The 27693-nt window shown below is 41.8% G+C and overlaps 1 protein-coding gene across 1 annotated transcript; it reads right to left on the bottom strand.

Moving 5' to 3' along the window:
- Window positions 1-27586, bottom strand: GIPC2 (GIPC PDZ domain containing family member 2). Its single transcript, XM_056355447.1, has 6 exons — window positions 27232-27586; window positions 19260-19445; window positions 15451-15631; window positions 10672-10781; window positions 9846-9927; window positions 1-1483 (listed from the first exon to the last, which is right to left on the bottom strand). The coding sequence occupies exons 1-6, from the start codon at window positions 27466-27468 to the stop codon at window positions 1329-1331; spliced, it is 951 nt and encodes a 316-aa protein (XP_056211422.1). The 5' UTR covers window positions 27469-27586; the 3' UTR covers window positions 1-1328.
- Between the last annotated feature and the right edge of the window lie 107 nt (window positions 27587-27693).

The following is a 27693-nucleotide window of genomic DNA, read 5'->3' as shown; positions in this document are numbered from 1 at the left end:
TAAAATTACTGGCATAGTCTTTATTTTAAAGAGATCTCTGCAAGACAGTTAAAGACATTAACCTCAGAAGAAAAGTAACTACACAGTAGATACAGAAAAAACTTTTCTAATACCTATTATTTTATATGCTTATGCAAATATAAAAATCTAAAAAACTATGACACCTTCCCAGGTGAGGTCCCACATGTTTAATTTCATTTTCAATTATCTGAGATTTATTAGTAAAATACTATCAGTTATAAACTATGTTTATGTATGATATAATTGGAAATCCTTAACGCCTAAAATTATTTTAATCTATTATTTCAGGCTTTAGGCATACATTTTCAATCAAACTGTGATTGCGACTTTACAATAGTATCTTCCAGGTCTGAACACCTTCAATGTTTCTCCTATGTTGCCATGTAAAAAAAAACCCCAACCAACCAACCAACCAAAAAGAAAAACCCAAAAAAGCAGACAAGAGGGGAACTCCATAGGACCTCAGCAAATCATTTAGCATATGCAAAGATCAATTAAGCACTTAGTCATACACTAGTCTCCAGTGCCAGATCACAAATATTATTCAAATACATGACCAGTAGTCAAAATTAACATTTGTTTCTTTCTATGCAGTTCCTACTGCAATAATATGGCATCTGAATAAAGCAGCAGCTTCCTGGTTTAAGTGTTTCTGCTGTACTTACTCATTTCAGTAATACCCATGACTCAAATGAAAGCAAGTATTTTTCATTCAAAGAGTTCTCATGTTTCCGAGGAATATGTTTTTTCCTGAACTCAGGTTCTTGAGAAAAAGGGTAGCTTCTTCCCAGCTCTGTCTACAAAGAAGACTATGTCCCGGCCAAACTGTAAGAAAGGTTTTCTACAGCTCTTTGTGTACACACATGAATACATAAAGGACAATAGAAGACCAGGGAACTGCAATGGGTAGCTAGGTAGTTTTTCAACAAGTTTATAAACCTTTCTGAAGAAGAGATAAAATAATCCAAACTCTTGGTTACATATGTCTAACACTCTTCAGACTATTGATATCAAAGTGTACGTACAATAAAAAATATCTAAATTTCATAAAATCTGTATAAATATATCTCCTTGACACACTCCTCACAGTGATTTCTATATGTAAATTAAATGTTTGTTTTAAATATGCAGTTGTCAGAACTTTGGGTTTACCTTCATCTTCATATTTCTATTAGAAACCTTCCTTTGCAAAAGGAAGTCTAGATAAGAATACTTATACAGAGCACCCTAGATTCATATCAATAAAAGTATTAAAATTCTGATGTACGCATTTGAAAATCATTTTGTATTTTTTAACTGCACAATCCTCATTCCAGTCGTCCTTGCTTAGCATCACCTATTGCTCCCCATACATCAAAGACAAATTCATCTGGAAATGCAAAGTCTCCAAGAGTTTCATCCAATGCCACTGCAAATTCATCTGGATTTTTCTTGTCTCTCCCAGCTTCCACCATTGTTGCAGCTAAAAAGCAACAAAACAAAATAATGTAATTATCATGAAAGTGACAGCTAACGTATATGGTCAAGATAGTTTTTGAAGGTCTGCTTTCCAAACCAGGTAAGGTCAGTTTAGGGACATGTAAAGCTTACCTACTGAATTTAGGAATCAATAGGAATTATGTACTTAAATCCCCACACAGCAGTTACATTCTGCTCTGATAAACAGGAGAACTCCCTTGGAGTGCTTGTTATATATTCTTCTGTTTGTTTGGCAGAGGTTTAATTTTTGATTCAATGAACCTTCATTTTAAATTATTAAATTAATTATTAATTTAATAATGTAATTGCATTATTAGTTTAATTATTAAATTAACTATAAATTGCTAAATTATATTCTGAATTCCTTACTGAAGGCACAGGAAGCATGGGTCTAAAAACAAGGTTAAGCACAACTCTTCTGCAGTAACAGGACCCCTGCCAGTTCACCACCAGCTTCACTGAGTTTGCTATGAGCTTACTGATCTAAACCAGAAGATCAAAATGCAAACCTGAATGCTTTTTTCCTCTAAACAAAAAGAAAAGATCTCAGCAAGTCAGAGTTTAAAGAGGCCAAGTTGTTCACAGAAAACCATAAGGCATAGGGTTTGAACATGGAAAACGACATCCAGCCTCCATCACAGGTACATGCAACCACGCTAGTGTGGGTTTGCTAGCAACAACCTGGTTTAGGAGTTCAAATGTTGAGTATGACCTGCATTTGAAAAGGAATAATGATAAATAGGCCTAGAGAAAGCACTCAAATACCCTATTTTAGGAAGATTTCAAATACTAGGGTCAACTACTGTGTTGTATAAAACACAGAGAAAATTAAAATCTGATTTGTTAGGTATTGGACACAGTAGGTTTGCAACTGCCTGAAAGAAGTTGTCCTCTCAAGAAACTGCCATATGACCTCAAACAGATTTGCTTAATTTTTCAGCTTAATTATATTTAATTTTGATTAACTTTAGTGCATTTTTTTAACACCAAACACACCTCCAGGCAGTAAACAGACAGAGGAATTTATTGTGAGCCACATTATTCTTCTGCTTGGATCTACATTTTTTTCCATACCACCCGAACTACACAAGTAACTAATTTCAGTGCATGGGTTTGCTTTGGTTACTATTAACTCCAGCTCTGAAAAGCAAATCTTTAATTTACAGCACCCTCAAGGCTGGGAAAGGTTGCGTTTATGCCACTAGGAAGTGATGAAGAAGACAAAAGTTATTTCTGGAAGTGTCAGCCACGTGGTTCAAACTGTGCAAGAGCAAGGGAAAGGCCTTGCTGTGCACAACAAACTGGAGCCACCAAAGACTAGGAACGTCTTGGTACTCAGGAGAGTTGAAGCAGAGAGCTCTGATACAAAAGAGGTAGACTATGCTATCTTATACATCCATGCTGTCCAGCGTTTTCTTATTTAACACCCAAGTATCAGAATTTATCAAGTTTTAGACTTTAGTTTGGAAACAGCTACACTGGGGTTGCTGCTCAGTCCTTAGCTGCCGTGCATATCCCTCACCTTCAGCCACTGCACAGTTTTGCAGATTCTAACAAATTCCAAGTCTATTCCAAACACTGGATGTTGGCAACCCATGGATTATTGGAGCAAATGAAAACTGTGAGGGCTCAAACCTGTCTCGGCCATGGCACCTGCACCTCCCTGAAGGATGAGAAGTGTCAGCACAGGAGTTGCTCCCAGTTAAGCCAGGCCAGCAGAACTACTGGCACCAGGCTATCATGGTTTGAGGGATGCACAAGATTCTGTAAAACAGACTCAGCACAAACAGCACTGCTGAATGCAGTTTATTTTCTGCATTGTATCTCTGCTCCACAGCCTCTGTTCATAATCACAAGAAATGGTACTGTACAATAGATGAAGCCCTCAGTCTCCTTCATTTCGCTATCACTTTACACACCTGCCTTAAACTGCAAGATGTCTTCCATCTTTTATTACACTTTTGATATATTTTCTTGATGATCATATCAAATTCAAGCATCACACTGAAGGACTTGATTGCTTTTAGCCTTTTCTCAGAGGGATAGCTGAGTGGGAAACATGTGCCCAAGAAAGGGAAGGAAGCTCCGAAGCCACGGAAGACCAGCTTCGCTGGGACAGTGCTGCCCACGACATGGCAAAATCTCTCTGATAAAAAGGAAAATAAAATTCCCCTGCTTTGAAGTTTTATTAAATGTATTTAATATTACTTCGTTGACCTGAAACTTGGCTCAAGTTTATTGACAGTTATGAACTCTGGCAAACAGTGTTTGCTGTTACGCAAACTTGTAACAAGCTGTGAGCAAACTTGAGCCATATTCCACACTGCAGACGTCAGCAACAGTACTTCTGAAGAAATTTGACGTTTTGGTTTTAACTGTGTTCAGACATGAGGCTCTGAACAGGATCGCAGTGTGCCAAACTACACAAAGCAGTCCAAGGAAAAATGATGTAAATTTTGACAAACAAACTGCTGCGATCCAGAGAGACAGTTCAAGTGTAACCCAGCTACCCGGGCACCACTGGGGGGTTCTCCAGAACTCTCAAGACCGGCTTCCCTGCCAGAAGAACCCTACCCCTGATGCTTTTGTGTCCCCTGGGAAGTTCCTGGGACACTGACTCAGAGGAGTCTGGATGGGAAATAGGCATTAAACAGGGGACCTTTCTTTGTTCCTGACAAGCAGAAGACAAATATTTGCCTGATCAACACCACTCTATATCCCCTCACACTGTGGCATAAGAAGGTGCTTACAGAGGAGCAACCCTGGAGGTAACGAGGTAAAGGGTGTAATTTAAGCCACCGATTTCTGGATATGAGCCAGGATATGAAGTTATTCTGTATGGACACTGGGAAGGGGCTGGAGGGAGAAGAGTTGTGCAAGGTGAGACAAGAGCAAACATGTCTAGACATAGTTAAGATATTTTTTAAAATTTGCTATCAGAGCAAGGATCTACACAAGTGTTCCAGCAGAAAGAGTGGGAATACCAGGAATTTAGCCAGTTTTAAGACAAATTGGTCAAGATACATGGAAGAGCCATACACAGACAGCAGAGATGAAAAACAAAACAACACATCACTATAGCACAGTCCAGCCGCCCTAGTTGAAACCTCAGAATTACACAGCAATGAACTCTGTCATTAACAGAAAATATTACTACACATGCCATTTTCTTTAAAGATTGGGCCTCCCAAATTTTGAAACAGAACCCTAAAAATAATTATAGATTTACCAAATTTGAAAACAAAATCCACTAAACTTAGATAATCAAGACAATTTGCAAGCCAGTCAAGCAGGACTCAGCACATCACCACCGTGCTCAAGCAGCAGCCTCAGATAAAAGTGTTTTCATCCGCATTGAGCAACTGCAGTCAGCGCTGCCAGGGTGCACTTCACGTGTACACTGCATTTGCTAAAGCACATTCCCCTTCCCATTCACCTGGTGTAAGGAAACGGGCTCCCGGGGGAGCTGGCGGGGTGCCCAGGGCCGGGGCAGGGCTTTCGGCAGCTGCCTGCTGCCCCCTGGCGCCGGCCGGGCTGTACTGCCGCACCACCGCGCCCCGCGCCACCCGGCGCTCACGCCGATGCGGTGCCCCCGCGGCACAGGGCCCGGCAGAGCGCAGCCCTGCTCCCCGGGTCTCACCCCTACAGACACCCCGCAGGCCTCCTCTGTCGCCCCCCGCACGTATCCTCATCCCCCAGGCAGCCTGCGCCCGCAGCGCTGGGATGGCATCCCCTGGGCAGCACAGCTGGGCGAAACACAAGCGGTGACAAAAGGACACCTGCCACGCGTAATTCCCGAGGCAAATCAAAACCTACAGATCGCCAAGGCATCCAGCAGATACCTGCCAGCTTAAAGCAAACTTTTCTCCGAGGGCGACAGCTCCGTGCCGAATCACCTCCACTCCCCCTCCCTTTCCCCCACTGCTTCTTGTAACTGCTGCACAGTGAGTGATCACAGGAATTTTATTCCAATAAAATACTTCTCCACATTCCAGATAGCCCTGTTTTCAGATTATCATTTTTTTTTAATCTCACTTCAGGCAATGCTCATACCTGAGGGATTTTTACATAAAATGTGAAAAGTTCAGCAAATTTAAGAGTGATGAAAGGAATTAGAATTCTTCTCAACTTTAACAGAGAAGCTCGATATCAGGCTTCCCAGAACACTAACAAAGACGTATGCTGGCTTCTTAAACACAGTCCCTTTAAAATAACGTCAAAAGATCTTTCACAAAACTCTTATTTTCCCTTTTGACAGACACAAGCCGCACAAGCCATGAAAGCTACAATCTGCCTGCCATTACCTACCTTACATAGTGGTTTTGCTACCTATACCCTATCCTGTAATTTCTAAAAAAAAACTTTTTCAGAAGACTTAACAGAAGCTTCAGTATTTACTTAGCTGTAATGCTATCAGAAGCTTTGCCTTCATCAAAAGGTAACAAATATTATTATTCTGGCCTGATAATTTAAGACAGCTAAAATTCACTTTCAGCTTCCTTACGACATGACAGAAAATGAAGTGTGTTGTTGCAGTTTCCAGCATTTAACATTACTTGGTTACAGTTTCATGTTGAACATCGTCAGATCTGGCACTCAACGAACCATTAGAAATTATTATTATTATTAAGAAACCTTACTCAGTACTAGCTCTTCTTGAAGTGGAGAAGTTTTCTTGTTTAACCAGACTTGCCACCTTTCCCTTTTTCACAGAGGTCCCATTATTGTTTCAGAGTAAATAAACGGTACAGTCATAAACAATATACGCCAGCATGTATACAATAAAATCCTTGGGGAAAGGAAGACTGGTAACAAAAGGAGCAGAAAACAACAGATTCAAGGAGAGTATCACTTTAGTCTAAGCATTTCAAGATAAAAACATCTATCCAATATTGCTGGGTTGGATTTGTGAGCCAAGAGAAGAGGCTTGGGTGACAAAAAGTTTAAACCTGTTAGGACATTTTGACTAGGCAGTGAGTTTGAAAAATAAAGTGTGGAGAAGTAGATTTGAAATTCTTCTAAAAAGAGATGGAGAATATGCAAAAAGATATCATGTCTGACATTATCATAGGGAACAACAAAAAGGAAATAATGAAGTGTAAAAATAGAACAAAATAGGACAAAATATCAGCAGATGAAGAGCTAGCCAAAAGATGCTGAAAGACAAAATTTGGACAGGAAGACCTTTTAGCCATCATTTATCCATTGGTAGCATTCTGGGGTTGGATCCCATAGATCCAAGCTTCCCCCACCCAGAATCTTTGGGAACAAATACAGTAAATAACAATTTAAGCCTCACTGATTTAAAAAAATAAATGTCACCAGTATTTTTCATTACTACTGCTTCCTGACTCCCTCCTATTAATCAGCTGTGCAAGTTCCTTTACCAGAAGGCACTGACAGGATTTAAAATAACTTGAATTATCTCTCAATTGTGCATTTACCTTTTAAAGAAGGCTGAAGTCAAGCCTTGGCCTAATTTCTAATGTACCCATAAAATGGCTGAGGAATACATTTCCAGAGCCAAGTGTCCCTTCTGCAGATTAAGTGCAGCTTTCAGTAAAATAAAGAGGTGAAAAGGTAAAAGTGCATTCAAAAGGCAGGTACGTAAATCTCAAGAGCATTTAGATCTCTGAAAATAACTAACTGTGCCAAAGAAAAAAAGGTACATGTACACATTTTCATTAAATTATTTCCAAGCATTTTGCTCCAACTTAGGGATTTGTGTGCAGATTTAGTCAGCCATTCTTGAAACTGTCAAGATACTTAACTATGCAAAAATTAAGGGCTTTATCTCATCTTTAATTCTGTCTGTAATTTTATATTCTTTCCTTTCTTTCTAACTTTTGGCTTAAAACTGGGGCACTGTTTTAGAATTCAATCACACCATGCAAGTGTCACTTGAATGGAGATGAAAGAGCAGTATTAACTGACATCCAAAGCTTCTGACAAACAGAACTGCACGGGAGTGAGCAATGATTGAGATCTTAATCACTTGTCGGTTGTCACATTGTGATGACTTGCATTTTCAACTAATCTGGCTTGAGTAATGAGTGAAATTTCTAGCTGAGTGGTGATTGGCATTCTCTGAATGAATCCTTTCCTCATATTTCATTTTCATGGGTGACTGATCACATCCAGTATATGAAAAACTGACATGTGTTAATTGAACAGATTTGTGACAGGTGATTAGCTCTCCTTTCCTAAAGAGTCCTAGAGCTGTTTAATTGTTTAAAAAGGATAAAACTTTTTTTTTTTTCTTTTGTCATCACCATTGGCCCTTGACTTCAAGATCTGAACTTTAGGAAATGGTTTCAAAGGTGTAAACTAAAGCTACATGAACCCTGTAGTATCCTGTTCCTGACAGTTTCTCTGCCTTTTTAGGAGGAAGAGAATGAAGAGGTGAAGAGCAAAACAACAACCCAGTTGGGAAGAAAAGAGTATCTGAAGACAAAGAACACTTCCTTTTTTGAGAGTTCTTTTAAGACATTCTTTGACACTTTCCAAACTACATACTGAAGAAAGATGAAGGACATTAGATCAAGAAATTAATGGGAAAACCACCAGGTGCTTGGCTATCAGCTCAGCCATACGTGCTGAAAGCAGAACTCCTCAGTCTACTGCACAAGAGCCATCCCGTTACAGTACGGAGAGCCCACAGGGAACACCACTTCCCACAGGAACTTGCTTCCCTGTCCCAGAGCAGAGCATAGCACACCTCAAAATCCCAAGAAACCATGCTCTAGCCTAGGACCTCAGGGTTGCGGGCTATGGACACCAAAACCAGAGCACCTACAGCCACCTAATTCCTGTAAGGCCAGGTGCCTGAGGACCTCGGAGGTAACCTGCAAGGACAGGAACCCACGGGGGCCCGGCTTGAGCTGGGACTGCAACAGCTGCAGGACAAAAGCAGCTCCCAGAGAGGTGGCTGGCACAAGGCTAGGAGCTTTGGAGCTTGAGCCAGAGACAGACAGCAGCAGGGGCTGCAGGAGAGCAACAGAACATGGGATCTTCCCTAACCTAAAGAGAGGGTCAGCACCACACAGGGCTCCCAGGAGCATATTACAGGGCAGGGGCATCATATATTGGAGTTGTTGGGAAGGGAATTTTTGAGAATTTTTAGTTTTCTGGGAACTGGGAAGTTTAGGTATTAGCTACAAAACAGAATTCACAAGTTCCGTTCTCTCTTCTATGCCAGGAAGCCCACCTCTACCTTAGGCTGGGGGACAAATAATACTTTACCTACAATTTTTCCTGTGAGAAAACTAGTAGAAGCTGCCAGTCAGACGCTTGCTGGTAGGAGCAGCCAACAAAGGACTTCTGGGTATTCGGATAATCTCCTGTTGTTCTCATTCCTTTGTGCTAACTGCTGCCTGTCCAACCCTCCTCCTCTACCCTTAGCTTCATGCCAGACCTATTTTCTCTTCTGCTTTGCCTCTTCCACTTCTCTCTCATAAAAGCTTTCTTTTCAAGATTGCTTTCTATTTAGCTTATCCTTTCCTAATTCTTGGCTGATTTTTTTTTAGCTACTACCATAACAATAAATACCTTCCTTTTTGTTTCGGTATTAGCAGATCCACAAGACTGTATGAGGACTAGGCCAGTCACAGCCAGCTACACAGCGGCACTTCTTGCTCAGCTACACTGCAGCTTCTTCCCATACAAACAGAAGCTCCTATTTAGTTGTCAGATTAACAGAGAAGTTTGGTGCAGTTTTAAGGAACTTTTGTAACTAGGATTGAATGGTTTCTTTCATTATTTATTTATAATTCAATTATAAATTGATTATTGTGATAGCTAGTAAATATCCTGGGAAATTTCCCATGCTCTTCAGAACCCAGGTCTTAGAGGATTCATTAAATTTGTGCAATTACCTTGTCAGATTCCTTTGCTAAATAGTTGCCCTTTCACTGATGAAGGTCTCACATTCAAACTTTAGTGATCAACTTGGATGTGTCTAAGCCAAGAGGCAAAAGAGCAAAAAACCAAATAGACGTGCTTATCCTTAATGACTCTTAAATGTGGTACACACAAGCTCCACTAGAAAACATATGCCAGAAAGAATACAGTGATGACAGTTAATGGCAAACTACTAAATAATTCATGCAATATTGTACAGATAACATGCAGGAAGAATAGAGGATTAATTAATTACATCAAAAGAATCTCTTAGCACAAGCCTTATATCAGACACACACATTTGCAGAAATACAGGCAAGTTTTTTAGACTGCATGTTGGACAAATTTTGCTTTACTTACATCCAGAGACTAAAGTACTTACATTTTAGACTACAGAAAATGAGAAATTATTTAATCTTGTAGTAATGTATGTGTTAAAAACTCACCTAATTCAATATCTCTTATCCCCATGTACGTTTCAAGAAGCTCATCCACTTTTTTAATTGCTTTTTCTTCAACTTCAGTTGGCTTTGTTGAAAAAGGGAGAAAAAAAGCAGAATTACAACTATATCCACACACATTTCAAAATAACAAGCAATTTGCCACTGATTGTCCTTACTCCTTTCTGGACCACCTGGACTTACAAACCTACAAGTAAAACACATTATGCCACACTGTCTCCCTTATCACAAACCTGAGCCTATCTCCTAACATCAAGCTACACAGCTCACATCCAAACTGAACAGGTGCTTTACATCTCCTGATGGCAGATCTCCATCAAATCCTCATCAGCTTTAGAGGAAACCAGTATAAATAACATTACTTTTTCCAAACCTTAATCCAGGTTTTAGACACATTCATGTCAATGTATGTTATTAGCCTCTCCTCACAACAACCCTTACACCAGTCAGTGCACTTTGCAGGGTGAGAAACAAACCCAGCTCTTCAACTATCCTCCCCTTCAAAAAAGAAGAAAAAATCTCCTTCCCTCTTTTCAACACTTCATGGTCTAATCTACCTTAAAGTCATCCATGTAACCCATGACATCTAAACATAGGCTCTCTCTTTCCAGATTCCTCAGCCCCATCCTATCCCTGCTAGCCTTCAACTTTAACGTAAGCATTTCTCCATACAGAAGGCAGTCATCGTCATAAGTCCTGCAAACTTTGTAACATCCACATTTTTCCTTCCTACTTTACATTATCAGCTTTGGGGAAGAATAAATCAGCTGCTAGATGATTAAACTATTGACGGGCCCTAAAATAACCATACCATTTCCTCCACAGTAGCAGGGCCTTTGGTTCTCAGCCGAAGTGTTTCTCTCCCTCTGGAGATTTTAGCCTCTGGCAGACTTCCAGCTTTGGACCTTGGTTCCAGCTTTTCTGAAAACAAAACAAGCAACAACAAGAACTGCATGGGTAATGGTTTTTAACTAAAAAAGGGTAGATTTGGATTAGGTATTAGGAAGAAATTCTTTACTGTGAGAATGGTGAGGCACTAACTAGCACAGTTGCCCAGAGAAGCTGTGGCTGCCCCATCCCTGGCAGTGCTCAAGGCCAGGCTGGATGGGGCTTGGAACAACCTAGTGTGGTGGAAGGTGTCCCTGCCCAGGGCAGGGGGCTTGGAACTACATGATCTTTAAGGTCCCTTCCAACCCAAACTATTCTATAAAAAATCTTACAAAAAGAAAAAAGTACCAAACAAAAGTAAGTATATAGTAGGTTAGAATACGACATATCTGCTGTAGTTATTACATTACTTTCACTTTTTATTCTAATCAAGATCTGAACATATGTAAAATTATAAATTAACTGTATTCTAAGCATAGTTTCACTGACAATTTCTTGTCTTCAGACTTTGATAATCTGCTTGACTGCGCCGAAGCTAGGACTTCCATTGACCGATACATCTATGCAGGCCTACTGCACTCAACTTCATATATGCACATTGTATAATCTTAGTTCCCTATTCCACAGAAAAGTAAAAGTATTTATTACTAATATTAGATAATGGATGAAGTCACCAGTAAAATGCTGATTTACCCCCATCTTTAGAGGCAGGCTGTGTAGCAGCTTTAGCATTGCAACATTTCCGTCTTTCACTGATGCAATGGTACAAACACTACAGCTGAACAACTCATGATGAGCCACACTGCGCTAACAATTTGATTGCTAGCAGTCACATAGGTGAAATGTCCACAAGATCTTCAGGAGTTTATCTGCAGGTAAGATCCCCTCTCAGTCTTCTCTTCTGCAGGCTAAACAGGCCCAGCTCTCTCAGCCTTTCCTCAGAAGGGAGATGCTGCAGTCCTCTAGTCATCTTCATAGCCCTCCACTGGACCCTCTTCAGTAGTTCCCTGTTTCTCTCAAACTGGGGAGCCCAGAACTGGGCACAGAAGAAGGGCAGACCAGAAGGGGAGGACAGCCTCCCTCGACCTGCTGGCCACGCTCCTCCTGATGCACCCCAGGGTCCCACTGGCTGCCTTGGCCACCAGGACACACTGCTGGCCCATGGGCAACTTGCTGTCCACCAGCACTCCCAGGGCCTTCTCCGCAGAGCTGCCCCCCAGCAGGTCAGCCCCAGCATGTACTGGTGCTTGGGGCTGTTCCTCCCTGGTGCAGGACCTTACACTTGCCTTTGTTGAACCTCATGAGGTTCCTCTCCGCCCAGCTCTCCAGCCTGTCCAGGTCTTGCTGAAGGGCAGCACAGCCTCTGGTGTATCAGCCACTCCTCCCAGTTTGGTATCGTCAGCAATCCTGCTGAGGGTACTCTCTGTGCCTTCATCCAGGTCATTGATGGAAAAGCTGAGCAGGACCGGGCCCAGCACTGACCCCTGGGAACACCGCTCGCTGCAGGCCTGTGGCGAGACTGCGCCATTGATCACAGCCCTCTGAGCTCTGCCATCCAGCCAGTTCTCAATCCACATCACTGCCCGCTCATCTAACCCACGCTGTCTGAGCTTGCCCATGAGGATGTTGTGTGAGACAGTGTCAAAAGCCTCTCTAAAATCAAGGTAGACAACATCCACTGCTCTCCCCTCATCTACCCAGGCAGTTGTTCCATCACAGATGGCTATCAGTTGGTCAGGCATGATTTCCTCTTGATGAATCCATGTTGACTACTCCTGATAACCTTCTTTTCCTCCACATGCTTAGAGATGTCCTCCAGGATGAGCTGTTCCATCACCTTTCCAGGGATGGAGGTGAGGCAGAGCGGCCTCTAGTTTCCTGGGTGGAGAATGGCTTAGCAATAACATCTACCAGCTCCCTCAGCACTCGGGCGTGCATCCCATCAGGGCCCATGGATTTGTGGATGTCAGGTTTGCTTAAGTGATCTCTAATGTGATCCTCCTTGACCAGGGGAAAGCTGTCCTTTCTCCAGACTTCCTCTCTTGCCTCTGGGGTCTGGGAAACCTGAGGGGTGGCCTTGGCAGTGAAGACTGAAGTACAGAATGCATACAGTAACTCCACCTTCTCCGTGTCCTTCATCACCAGGGCAGCCACCTCATTCAGGAGCAGGCCCACACTTTCCCTAGTCATCTTTTTTCCTGCTGATGTACTTGAAGCCCTTTTTGTTGTCCTTGACATCCCCCACCAATTTAAATCCAAACAGACTTTAGCCTTCCCCATCGCCTCCCTGCATGTTCTGACCACATTCCTATATTCCTCCTATATTCCTGTCCCTTTTCCCACAACCTGTAAACATCCTTCTTCTGAGTTTTGCCAGAAGCTTCTTGCTCATCCATGCAGCTCTCCTGCCCCATTTGCTTGACTGCTTACTCATAGGGATGCACCTGTCTTGAGCTTGGAGGAAGTGATGCTTGAATGTCAGCCAGCTCTCTTGGAGCCTGCTACCTTCTAGAGCCCAAATCCATGGGATTCCTCCAAGTAGGTCCCTGAAGAGGCCAAAGTTAGCTCTCCTGAAGTCCAGGGTTGCAATCCTATTTACTGCTTATTTCTGCTAGACTTGTTTCAAAAATTCATTCCTGACAAAACATACAACTTTTTCTGGTTCTGTCACCATTAGCACCTTGAATCTCCTGATTTGGCCTAACCTTTATTTGCAATACTTCAGACCAAATCTCCCTGGCCATCACATAAACTATTTTTCATATTCACATAATTTAAATGTAGAGTTTGTGTTATGCTGCCTTTACTTTGTTTCTATTTTTTCACCAGTTCACAGAGGGCCAGCTTGTGACTTGTAAGGACCAATCTTAATAAGACAAGTCTTCAATTCTGTGCTACAAGCCTTGCCTAGAGTAGCTGAAGCAGCCTGTATGCACATGGCAGAAAGAGATCCAACCAGCAAATTATCCTTATTTCACATTCAGCTGAGAGGAAATAAAATAAAAGTTAGTAATTGCACACAGTCTTGTCTCTTATTTCTATACCCTTACAAATTTGTGTTGAAACCAACAGGAATTCAGCACCTACTTGTCCAGCAGGATCTAGATCTTGTTTGTCATTTCCTCTGGGGCTACTCTCAGCATGCTGCAGCTTAAACACTACCTTGAATAAAACCGTGTTTGAAGCCCAACTGTACCGAAGGCTAGAGGTGGGACCTTCTAACCTATTAGGCACTGCAACTTGTGAATTAATTTATGTAGGTTAAAAAATAATGTGCATCTTCCAAAAATCTGTCCAAAAAGCTCTGATTGCCTCTTAATTCAGTGTCAGATAAAAGGTATTGCTGTGGAATTAGCAGGTTCCGTTCTCCACATCACAGGCAGACTAAAAGGTATCTTAAATCACCTGACTAAAGTAATTACTATTAAACAATGGCTGAAGTCAATCAAATGCTGATTTACCCTGGTCTTTACAAACAATGTAATGCATTTTGCACTGAATACAAATTACAGACCCATATTAAACAGGTATTGCAGTATTACCAATAGCAATACTATACATATGTAATACTACTTTAGTGTAATGTATAACATACACATTTACTTAACTGGAGTATCAACTTATATCCAAATGCCTTCGAGATTAACTCATAATCTTCATTCTTCACAGAAGCACCAAAAGCAAAAAGAAATCTTCACATTTCTCTCATTTTCAATTTCTGCTGCTATTCTGACACCAAGTGTCAAGATTGGTGTATGACAGCAGTTGTAAACTACTAACAGGTAAAAAAAGATTTGAAAAATAAAAATTTCAAACTTCTGCTGCTGTGATGAAGATGGTGATTTTGAACTTGCTGTCAGTGCGGGTATGCACAAGGAAGGACTCATATACACTTAAAATTTAGCAGTATTTTGAAGTTTTTATTACAGAAAAATGCTACATAGTTAGGAAGGCAGGGATATAAAGAAATCAAGAATAAAACTCAGTCTCTGTTTTGACTCTCTGAACTAAACCTACTTTTTTGTTGTTGTTTACCACATTGATAAAATTAATATGCATAAGGATTAGCAGTAGGTATGCATTCCTCTTATATAAGTATCACTTTGTCAGAGCATGCAAGCGGTAGGTAGAGACAGAGCTTTGCCATACTGCTTTCTTCCATTTCTGAGTACCTGCTGTATGATTAGAAATCCACAAAAAAAGTTGAGGAGAGGGAAAGCAGGCAGGCATGCAGCAAAAGAGGTGCTCTAGGGAATCCCAGACAGTGTTTTCTGCAGCATCCTTCTGCATTAGAGAGTGCAGTCCCCAGTAAAGGGTACAGAAATAGAAAAATCTCACACACAGGTGAACAGGGATTACGTATCAATACAGAAAGAGGAGAGGTTCGAGGATCAGCATGTTAGTGAAGTGATCCATGCTTTAAAACTATCTATGAAACAATTCCTCTGCTTCTTTTGCATCATCATGTAGTGGCAAAAGAATTGAGCAACAGACTTAGGCTGAGCCAAGATGACTGCTAGAGAAAGCAAGATGGAAGAAAATCCATTAAATTTCCCCACTTCAAAGAAAAAAACAAAGGTACTTTCTTGCAGCAGTTCTATTACCTTAGGTGGACACCTGGCTGCAACCTGAAAAAAAAACCTTACAATGCAAGGCTGAATTTCAATATCTACTGAACAAGGTGGACAGTCAGGTCACTCACCAAATGCTTTCATGGGCTCTATCAACTGCAGCTTAAACATCTGACCTTTCTCCAGATCTTTTAGCATTTTGGCAACTTCATAATGCCGACAATCTGACACATTTTTTCCATTTATAGTTTCTATGTGATCTCCCACGCAGATAGTTTTCATTTGGTCCATAAGGCTACCTTCTTTGATTCGCTGTTGATTAAAAGAAAAGAGAGAGAGGGAGACAGAATTAGAAACACTTCTTTAAAAGGTGAAGAGGTGACACCACAGAGTTTCAAGAATGACAGTTAACAACATTAATGCTACTGAGCTTATTATACCAGCATCATGCTTTGTCTGCAAGATTTTCGTAAAACATACTTTGGAAACCATTATTTTTCAAATAAAGTGTTTTAATAAGCATTTAATATAAAATCAACCGCAGAAAAAAAAGAATGCAATCACACTTTAGAAATTAAGGCTTCTGAATAGGCTAATGTTTCTGTGCCTTAAAACTGAACCTAAACATGTCAGTAATGTTACTGTTTAATTGAGTTTTGGGGGTTTATTTTGATAGCTAGACAAGCATAGGAACAGAATTTTTCTCAAGTATGGTCTAGGGGCATTAAAAAAAAAAGTGTGTGATACACTAAAAAAATAACTAATATAAAGGGCTAGTCTTATATAAGACCTATTTATGGTGATAAAACTTCTACCATTTTCCTCATCAAGCTATATAGCTGCATATTAAAGTATTTCCTCTGAAATAACAATAAAGAATAAGAAATTCCTCTAAATGTCATCTCATGGAATACAAATGCAAATGGTCTAAAGGTCATAAAATGTAACAGAAATTAGTATTTATAGTTTCTGCGAAGTGGAATGTAAAAAGCAAGGAAAAAAAAATCTTTAAAAGACCTCTATGTTTTAGCAAGTCAATTAAAGGACACAACATTTCAGTGATTCTGTTTATTGTTTTTATATGCTGTCATATTTGTTTATCATGCACCTAAGTCATGCAAGCCATTATACTATGGCTATTTAATAGAAAAACTATGACATAGTAGAGTATCTTGTATTTTGTAGAGATACTAGTTTAATTCTAATAGTTTCCTACTTTTTAATAAAGATTGATGTTCAGACTAACTTTGAGTGAGATACCAGTGAGGCATAAACATATTTCCACCTACTACCATGACACCTAGCCTAGCTGTATAACTATCTCAGAAACCTGCTTCTAGTTTCTGTGCGCATGTCTGAGCCCACATATGTGCCTCCATCTGAGAGAGTCAGTGGGAAGTGTGATAGTGCTCAGTGTCCTATAACATACTGCAATAATTTTTACCTTCAGGCTGAGTTTAACTCTTTCTAGCACCTTTTTCTTTAACCTAGACTAAAACCAAAAAGAAACCTCATGGTGAATGAAGGGGGGGGGGGGGGGGGGGAGGGTATCATAAACACACCAGAAACCAGGTCCCAAATGCACTTCTGTTACCAGGGACCAGGATTCAAAAGCATGCTTACCAGACTTCAATTAACATTTAGTCTATGTGTTGAATTAATTTTCTCCTTCACTGGGATCCTAACACCAAAACTGCTTAAGCAATATTCACTGGCTATGTTACTTGTGTCACACCAAACTTCTTTTTTTCATATGACTCAGTTTTTATCATCATTCCAAATTAACTGACCAGAGACAGTCAAACTACATTGTCACAGTGATTAAGATGCAATTGATGTGCCTGTATTTCAAGTGCTCTACAGTCCCTTTAGAACCTAGGATCTTGTATTTCCTATGCAATGCCTAAAATTAATTGCATCACCCATTTTATAATGTCTCCTTATGCACCAGTCAGTCATGCTTCAAGTTCTACTGTTATTCTTTGAATGGTGAATTTAATTCCATAATGTATCTTCTCAGCTGGCTATGTACCCAGAAAACAAATTCGTTACAGCAGAATGACACAAAGTTTTGTTCTTAGTAAGGCAAAACAACATTAGCTTTCATAGAAAAAGAACCCGCAGTTCGGAACATCAGGTTTAAAAACTGGCCAGGCTGTATATCAAACTTAGAAACTGCCCTATAATTCAAAATACAATAAAATTACAACAGCCCATAACAGCCCATACAATAAAATTACAACAAAATTTTCAACAACCCACAGATAGGTAAATTTAACATTAAATTATAATTAATAATAGAACATAGTAACAATTTCTCAAGGAAAGGAAATATAAAACCAAAACGGAATCTATCAAACTTTAAAGTCTCCACGTATCTTCCTAGACAACCAAGTATAAAAAAGATACAGCTTTTACTTTTGCATATGTATTTTCTATGCTGTTTTCAAAACTCCATCAGCTAAGTATGCAAGAGCTACAAAGCAAGGTCCTAGAAACTCCTTTAAATTGATGCATCCCCCTGAAGACCGCACCATTTTCAGAATAATGCTGATTATTAGACTAGTACAAGGACAATGATGTATTCGTTCAGACAAGTTTTATACAATTACATTTCGTGATTTTGGAAATTACAGCTTGTCTTGCTAATGTGGTGAGGGTTTTCCAACCTGCCCCAATTATGCAGTAGTCTACATGATGGCTGTTCTCTCTCTCTGTATTACCAACCAAGCACAGAGAGAGTAACGCTCTGTACAGTGCTGCACACGTGAACTTTAATCACTGAAGCACTGCTTTCAATGCCTTCTTTTAAAATGCCACATAAGCAGCAGTGTGACAATGTCACAGGCTGCATGGATGCTGCCACTAGAAAGAAATTCAGAGTTCTGTGTCTATAAACACAAAACCAAGGCTATGACTTTACCAAAATGCTTACTGAAACCTCTGCCTCATCTCGACTTTCTCAAGTGCGATCTCAATCACGTTTTTCCACAACAAAGACAAGCAAAGCTGTTTCTAAACCACATCTTATTTTATATCCATGGTAGCTAAGGAATGAATAAAGAATACAGCCTCTCTATACAAGAAGCTCTGTTTGCAATAGCAATGAGGATAGCGACTGGGAAAGCAGTAATTGAACATAATTGCCAATGCCTCACTAATAATGGATAATTGGAGTAGATTAGAGCAAAGCATCTAAAAAAAGGCAGAAAATGTGTTTAAGGTTCCTAATACGTAGTCTAGCAAGAAGGACAGCATCATTTCCTCAGCCTCTACTTGTCTCAAAACACAGTATTCTGGAGGTCAAATAGAAGATGAGGAGGAAAGCAGTTATGATTAATATATTGTACATGTTACTGCCCATAGTTGCTACTCAAGTTAATTGTGGTTAATTGTGTTAATCCATATCCTTAGCACCTCTTAATTCACCCTATCTATCTTCTACAGCAACAATATTGGAAAGCTGAAAAATCACTGCACTTGCACCTATTCTTATACAGCACAAAGGTTTCTGCCCTGTGAACAGTCATGAAGACTGAAAGAACATGATCTCATCATCACATGAGTGACTCAAGTTCTATAAGCACCTAATCAATGACATCAGAAATTCACTTGAAAAAATGCAGGGGGCAGATATAAGCAGTATCTAACACCTACCACCTCAGGGTAGGTCAGAAAATACAATGTTCACATTGTAAAGCTGATAGGCATTACAGAAGCAATGAATCTATGAACTACTTTTGAATGACATGCAGTACAGAAATAGCTGAACTAATTTTGAATGAGGTATCTAAAGAAAAGCAACTGTATTTTTTACTTACCATATATATAAGATAATAAAATATTGTATAGTTCTAAAGGATCATTAAACCAATAATTAACCTGTTATAGTAACAGAAGCTTCTACAGAACAAAGTATTTCACTGGTAATTAAATTTACCTTTATAAATGCACAGCCAGTTCCATTGTCTGTAATGGTCAGCCCAAGCACGTCATCAGTTTTAATAACTTCTACTTCTTTTCGTTGTCCTTTTACATGGGCAAATATGAAATCTTCGAGGCCAATTTGTGCACCTAAGAGTTTGTCCATATCAGCTTTGTGAGTGTTCAAAGTGCAAAACATGATCTGTGCAGGAGGAAAGCAAACTCATTAAGTTTAACAGTGTATTAGGTTTGGTGAACTTCATAGGACGACAAAAGGAGAGCATAGTTCTGGCCTCTCTGACAGATCCATAGGTGAAATGATGATAACTCTCCTTCTCCAGCTGCCCTGGGAGAGGTGACAGTCTCTATCCACGCACATAACATGAAGCATCAACAGCTCAAACTCTGCAGATAAGAGCTGACAGAGAGCAAGGGAGAGAGACACATCTGTGTGAGCAGCCTCTCACGGCCTGCCTCAGCACACCAACTCTGACACAGGCATCCTGAGCTAGAACAGCTTGTTCCAGAGGTTAAAGCAAGCAAACTGAAGAGGCACCACCGCCTTTTGTTTCATCGTGCACCCACCTCAAATTCCACAGGATTGTGACTGCTTCAAAACATAACTGCTTGAAAGCGGTTTTGGGCCCGGGGCGGGGGAAGAGTTTATCAAAACAGAAGCATCATGAGACAGCATGAAATGTTTTACATTGCTCCACGTGTTCCCCCACTAGCTCAGAGCACACTGCCTCCGATGGGTTTGCTTAGTTTCCCAGCCCCCCTCCAGCACGAGCAGGGGTCATCTCTGTTCCAGCTTAGTAGAAGCAAGGCTTAAGAGAAAGGCCAAATTAATTCAGCCTTTCTGAGGGATTTCCCTTCAGCACTGGGTATTAGGCACTCCTTTTTCTCCCTACATTTTTGCTAGTGGTGCTCTAACAGGGAGGTTTATCGTCCCGGCCATAGGCAGGACCAGCTGCACTGCCCGGGGACAGAGACGATGCTTTTGCCCACCATGGTGCTGCACAGGTGAATGTGGTTGGTCCAGGCAGGCTTTGGCCTTTCTGTTCTTTGAGTATAGGCTATATTGAACAGCCTAGCCAAAAGAGAAAAAAAATAAACCCAACACTCCCCCTCACACCTGGAGTAACCACACCAGCCCGACTCCTGGCCAAGCTGCCGCTGGAGGGGAGCGAGGGCTGAGGCAGGCCCCGCACCGCCTCCCGGGCAGCAGCCAAGACAGACAAAGTCAAAGCTCCATGAGAAACTTGGAGAATCCCTAAAATCTACTTCACTGAGGCAAAGAGCACCCCTAAAGACCATCTTTCATTTGCAGCTGGAAGCAGGGAAGGAGGAGGCTTGCCACCCCATGTTGCCCTCCAGCACAGGTGGCAAAGCACCATGCCGGGGCTCTGCTGCCAGCAGCACGCCCGGGGCTCTGACAGGGCAAGGACAGAAGCAGATACTTTTCTACCCCCTGACTACACCTGCTGGGTATTATTTTCCTTCAGAGCACACCTCAGACCCCCTCACAGCCCACTGCCCACACCAGCTCCCAACTGGGTAGGGGAAAAAGCAGTGCCAACAAGTACCCCAGGAGCCAGCCCAGCCTCCAAGAGAAGCAGCAGCAGGATCCTGCTGTGCCCTTCAGCCTTGCCGTGGTGGCAGCCCCCGGGAGGCAGCGGGCCGGCCAGCTGCCCCACAGCCCAGGCACAGACCCCTGCCCGCGGCCCGCCGAACCCTCCGGTGCTTCACCACGGCTGGAGGGTCTCCTGCCTTCGCCACACTTCCCAGAGCGACAGGGTTTTCTGCAGCAGAACCTTTCAAACACCTTTTCTTTCCTTCTGGCATCACTGGATGACAGCAGAAAAACTGAAACGAAAGGAACCAACCTCCTCATATCTATTCCAGGTCAAATGAGGGGTGAATACTTTTCCTAACGTATTTCACAGAGGGCATTTAAGTTTCTGAAGCTATCTAGAACTTAAGATTCTTTAACTATGGGAGTTTTGGTTTTAAAAAACCTGAAAGTTTAGTAGCAGGATGGCATTTCTTGATGAGGGAGTCTTGTTTAGTTGATTTTTTTTAAAAAAAACCAAACAAACAGAAAACTAAACAGCCCTACTGCAAAGGCCAATTGCTTATCTCCTATAATCCATCAAACACCCACTGCAATCTAACACCCACTTCAACAATGAGAGTCGTAACAGCACACCCTTAACAGACATCAGTTTTATTCTCTCAGGTAATGCAAAGGTTTTCAGTTAACCAATACTCAAGCTGTAACATCACCTAGAGAAATTCAGCTGGTTTTAAGTAGAAAATTAGATTTTATTACACGAATGATCAACATCTCTAATCATCAACATTTTTTTAACCAAGATGGTTTAATCCAAACAGACTACATACAGTTCACGCACACATTTTCACTCTCTCAGGCTAGTAACTTAGCCAGTTTACAACTGCAGCTCAGTTCTTGTTCCCACAATGAACGACAAGCACTATGTCTTTACATTTTAGACATTAGCATCCTTCATCTGACCTTGTCAAACAGACAATCATCTAGTGACTACTGTCACACCTTTGAATAGATAAAATTGGCAACAGAACAGAAATGTGATATTTAGAAACTCGATCTAGAGCTTCCCTTTTTAGACCTTCGTCTGGATGGCATTCCTACTACAGCCTATAAGTCTGTAGAATTTTCTGTGAGTCAGTTCTGTGCTAACCACAAGGCTGAGAGCATCAGCCAGTCAAAAATAAAACTTAAATCATTCTTTATCCTCTTTAGTGAACAACTGCTTTTTCTCAGAACAGTTATATGCAGACTAATGTACTAAAGATGTATCTACTCAGGATAATATACCATTACACCATCTATCAGGTACAGTACAGCTCTATTGTACATGACTGAAACCTAAGAATTCAAAAATTATATTTTTTTTGTAGATTTTATGTAAATTTAATATAGGTACCTCACAACGACTTATATACTTGAAAAACAGCTACTCTAGTCCACCTTCCACTCACTCAGAGTTCGGTATATCTTTGATAGAAATTTTCTTACTCAGAAATCAAGCAAGAAAAAAATTAAATGTGCAATTTTCATTGTTGTCTTTTCTCTCTCTTCTTACCCTCAACCTTCATATGCATTTGATCTTTAACTCAGCATACCATTGTTGCGACACTTCATGCCAACTTTAGCAAGATATTATAAATCATAACTGTTACATCAGTCACGAAGTATCTAGGATACCTCCCTTCACTGAGAGATTTATCTTGTGCGGCACACATAACAAGGAAATTCCATTCAGCTGGCAGGGACTGGGGGCTTATGCATAACCTTATAAAATAGATGTTTTCAGATAAGATTACTAAGAGATTATTCCCTGCCTCAGTATTTTCAAGAGAGACTACATTAGCTAATAAAAACAGAGTTACACGGGGTGTTCTATAAAGAAAACTGTATGAGCTAAGATAAAAAGGGTTACACTATGTGTTATATAAAGTATACTGCAATACTACATTGCATAACCTATATACTAATTACATTCTCAACTTCCATATTAAGCCTACACCTTGAGAAGAACTCAAAAATAAAGTTGACTGATAGATGACATATTCAGAAGCTATTAAAAGTGCTTTTAAAATCAGTAGATCTGAGATAACTTTACAGAGGAGATCATAATCATTTTCTCTCTCTAAGAGGTAGGGAAACGAGAGTTCTACTTCTGAGCAAGACATAACACCCACTGACGTATTTCCCTATATATGTACTGATCATTACACCAGGAAATCATCAACACATTTTCTAGGTACCTCCCTTTATTCTCCCTGGGGAAAATGTCGTAGCCTTGACTAGCTGCAGCAACAGGAAGAGTAATCATGTCCTCCAAGTTCTAGTAGAGCTTTTGATACTCTATCAGGTATGCAAGTTTGCCTCCCCAAATACATTCAAAGTACTATAAAATAAGCATTCAGTTTTGGGTTTTGTTTTGTTTTTTAACCCAGAGCACACAAGAACTACAGTGTAAGTTCTTCCATACAGTTTAAAAGTATTTGGTCATTAACACAGCAAACATCACACCTAGGGGAACAGCAAGCAAACAATTGTTGCCATAGGGTTGGAAGGAGGTGGTTTGTTGGGAGTGTTGACTTTTTTCATTTGAAGTCTTCAATCTGTAGGCAAGATTGTGAACAATTTGTGTCAGCAGATAAGCATATAATCTTAAGACTTCGAACAATTTGGTGAAGGTGATAAGGATTTCACAAGCTGACCCTTTTCTCTAACCTCCTAAAATATGCCTCCGATTTTTTCTTGTTATAAGGTCACTTTTACTCAGAAGCCTAAGTTTCAGCAGTGGCTTATTTTTCAGTATTCTTTCATAAAAGTCCAAACTGAACAGGCTTACATCAAATATGTCTACGAAAGCCTAATGTGGCACAGCCTCACAGTATACTTAACTGTTTAGCAGAGGCAAGGCCCACGGAACAACAGCCCAGGCAAGCTCAGCAGCTGAATTCTTATTTACTGAAGAGATGGAGGGAGCTGCATTTTACCTGGCCTTGGTGCTATCAGTAAGGTCTCCCTTTTCCTGTATTCCCCTTAATGAAGTTAAATTCCTTTTGCTGTGAAAGAAACCCCAACCTCCATGGGCTTTTTGCAGACACACCCTCTGAGCACGCAACTTACCTCACCAGCCCCACCATACTTCACCTTCTAAATCAAATAAAATAATCAAAAGTGCAAATTATGAGTACACAAACCAAAAGTCCATATAGCTTCTGTTGTTTACTGTTCCATTCTCATCTGATCAAGAAATAGCCCTGCTACAGTCGGACTTTAATATCCACATTCCCAGTGCCCGATTAGCTACTTTGAATACTTTAAAGCCCTACCATGTGCTCTCACAGGAGCACACCACCACCAAATGCTTTAACAGACTCACATTGTCCTTTGGTCAGTGCTCATTTATTCATCATATAGGCTGTACATAGCACTTTCACCCTTATGAGGAACCTAACATTCCCTGCTACATCTCCCAACAGTCACAGAGGAATCGCAAACGTAAATGGCCAAGACCATACAGAAACACTTTTTCCAACTTCATCCTCTATAGAAAAAAATGGGGCAGATATTTGTATTATTTATCCAACTAGAAACATACACATAACTGTGGATGGGTTGTTGTTAAGTATTGCATATATTTATATGGGGTTTTAGTTCTGTTGAAACCCTGTTGAAAAAATCAAGTTAAAAGTCAAGAACAATGCAATCTACCTCAAAAAGCAAGTACTTGTACTAATAATATAGGCAACCCATTGCTAGAAGCCATCTTCACTCCTCTTCCCTGTGGAAAGAACATCCTAGAACAGGAAAACAAGAAATGCTGGTCATGGTAAAAGTCAGAGAGGTAGGCAGAAATGCAGGCTGGAAGTCAGGTTCAAAAGGGATAACTGAGATACATATTCACGGAGGAAGATGGATGAAGAATAGAAGACCTAGCTACAGAAGGATGAGTACAGGAAAAGCCTCAGAAAGCTGCTGTTACAGCTCACTCCTTTGTAGATGCCCGGCAAACATCATAGGAGTGAAGGAGTGTCCCCTTTGAAGCTATACCTGTCTTGTTGTGTCCCAGTCCTACCCCTACTCAGGATCCAGGTCTGTACAGAAGTTTTTGTCAGTGTCTGTCCAACAAATACTGTGTTTTATACAAGCTTCTCTTTATCACTATTAGCAGTAAATCACAGATCCTGGTCAGGATTCTCCAGCAGAAGCTAAACTCAGCTGGTCCTGCAAGATACCATACAAAAAGGAAATGAGGTGCTGGAACCATGAGGAGTCAAAAGGAGAAGTGACAGATCACAAGTACAGCTCATCCTGAACTCCACTAAAACACCCCAGTAGGAACTTACCCAGCAATCCATACCCTTGCCTACGCTGCAGTAAACTCACATATCATACTAAACACATTCACTACTGCAACAGTTATCCAAATGCTCTCTACACTGAGCTCTTCCCCTCACCCCCCCCCCCATTTTCCACCCCAGTCACTACGGTGCAGAGATCTCTGTGGTGATAGCACCTGTTTCCGAAGGCATTCAGGTATCACGCTGCCTGTAGGCTTCAGCATCGCTGGGTCACGCAGAAACTTTCCTAGACAGATAACAGCCACAAATGGCATCTGAGCACCTCAGTGTCTTTCAGTTTGATGAGGTGCAGGTTCCGGCATTATTCTTTACACCAGACTGTCTGTCCAACAGCAGCTTTAATTAACAGAAAATACCATTTAAATTGTCCAGTCTTTCCTTACTTCCAGCAAGCTCACCAGTTCTTAATAAATTCACATTCATGGCACCCCTTGCTATTCTCTGATCCATCCTTTTTTATCTTGTGCATCTAAAATTTTGTTAAGAGTCTCTCGTCTTGGTTCTTCACTTTGCTATACCACTTTTACACCAGGAAATATTTCTGATCACTACTTTCATTTCATACAACTTAGTTTCTTAAAGCAAATGGAATTTCTTGAGCAAAAGATTCTAAGTTCAGTGCCTCCAGCATTTTTACCAATAATGTCCGTTAAACAAAAAAATGGCCTCAAAACTAAATATGAATGGCATAGTAGAGAGAGAAAAGAAGCAGCTCATCTAGTGTAGCACAAGGCTGGCAATAGATGGCCATGAAACATGCAGTGCTTCCTCCAAAACCTTTGGGCGTGTCAGGTTATACAACTAGCAGGAGAAATGGGGGAGCACCATTCATTCAAAATTGCATTTCCCGATGAACGCTGTTCTTTCCCAAGTCAGTAGAGCCAAAAGATCAGTAACAAAAGTTCAACAGTGAAAGGAAGAAAACTAAAATAGAGAATCATCTGGCAATTACGGGAACTTGAGAGTAAAAGATACAACTGGAGACGGAACAGAACAAAAGGGGAACAGCAGCTCAGCACGGAAAGAAAACAGAGAAGCAGAAGGTCAGAAAGTAGCTGGAAAGGTCTAGGACATAGGTGCACTGGCTGGCAACGGCACTGGTACTTAATTACTTAATGCAACAGTGACTGGTTAAACCGTACTCACTGCTCCTGCCACTCTTCTTTTACAATTTACTGTGTGAAACGCTGCTAGGTCAGGCCACAGCAGACTCTCGGAACAAAGTCTGTAGTAGCCTCTGCTGCTTTAAAAGAGCCAGCTACAAATAAGAAAATAAGTCAAGCCGCATGGCTATGGGCAAGCACAGCGACATGGGCAGGCACAGCGACATGTCGGTGCTTCTCGGTGTCAACTTGCCACTCAGAGGTTAAGGTTCACAGAACCAGTAGGAAGAACTCGATATGGCCGCTACCTTTTAACCAGGGGAAAACAATGCATTTACAAACACAAACGAATCATTATCCAAACAAACGTTTCAGACTTGGCTCAGAAGAAAAGATCAAAGAGGCAGCACAGTTTAAAAAAAAAAATATCCTGTTAACAGATTTATATAACCTAACTTAAAAGAGTAGGCCTTTTAAAAGTAATCAGCTAGCAAAGCGGAAAACTTCCGAAACACCACACGTTCAGTTGGAGGTTTTTAAGATGCAGTCAAGATTTAAAGCATTTACATGTGCCATCCCCTTCATTCTGGGTATTTACCCTCACGGACACACTTATTTATTTATTTATGGACCCATTTAATAGGTTATTTATTTATGGAGCCGTTTATTTATGGACCCATTTATTTGTTTATTTATTTAACCGGAACGAATCGCTACAGTCAGTAATCCCTGCACTGGAAATGTACCAGGGGCCGGCCCCAACGCCCAGAGCCGCGCTGAGCGGTGGCCGGCACCAGGTCACCGGGCCCTGGGGACATTCCGCGCCAGGGCACCGGCGTCCTCCCGTGCAGCACTTCAACGCGGCCCCGCCGCGCCGCTCCCCGCACGGCGCCCCCCGCACGGCAGGCGGCACCTCTCGCCCCGAAAGGCGGGAACCCCCGCGGCCCGGCCCGGCCCTACCTCGGCGGGGTCGATGCGGAAGGCGGCGCCGATCTTGGCGTAGAGCTCGCGGGCGCTGCCGAAGCCCTCCACGCGGCCCGTGGGGCTGCCGTGCGCCAGCTGCGTGTGGAACTGCAGCCGCGCCGGGGCCGCCGCCGCGGGGACCGGGACCGGGACCGGGGCCGCCGCCTCGCTCTCCACCAGCTTGTGGGTCTCCTTGGGCCTCTCCTTCTTCTTGCTCCTCAGCCCCAGCGGCATCTTCCGCGCCTGCAACGGGCTCCTGCCGCAGCCGCCCGCCCGCGCTGGACTCTGCCCCCGGCGCCGCCCCGGCCCCGCTCGGCCATGCCGCCAGGTGAGGCCCGAGCCCGCCGGCCGCCCCGCCCCGCCCCGGCTGCGCCGAGCCCCGGCCGCCCGCCCCGCAGCCGCCCCGAGCCTGCGGGAGGCGCTGGGTGCGGGAGGGCCCGGCCGCGCCGCGCCGCCCCC

This window comes from Falco biarmicus, chromosome 11, assembly GCF_023638135.1.
Source record: "Falco biarmicus isolate bFalBia1 chromosome 11, bFalBia1.pri, whole genome shotgun sequence".
In the NCBI taxonomy this organism is placed as follows: Eukaryota; Metazoa; Chordata; class Aves; order Falconiformes; family Falconidae; genus Falco; species Falco biarmicus.
The sequence above is the reverse complement of the archived record's forward strand: the minus strand, read 5'-3'. Positions and strand labels throughout refer to the sequence as shown.

Excerpts from the sequence above, each read along its gene's own strand:
- GIPC2 (XM_056355447.1), bottom strand. The coding sequence starts at position 27,468 with ATGCCGCTGGGGCTGAGGAGCAAGAAGAAGGAGAGGCCCAAGGAGACC. Across the intron at positions 19,446-27,231 it reads TCCGCATCGACCCCGCCGAG|ATCATGTTTTGCACTTTGAA; the intron begins GTAGGGCCGGGC and ends CCTCCTGCACAG. Across the intron at positions 10,782-15,450 it reads AGAGCCCATGAAAGCATTTG|AAAAGCTGGAACCAAGGTCC; the intron begins GTGAGTGACCTG and ends TTTTGTTTTCAG.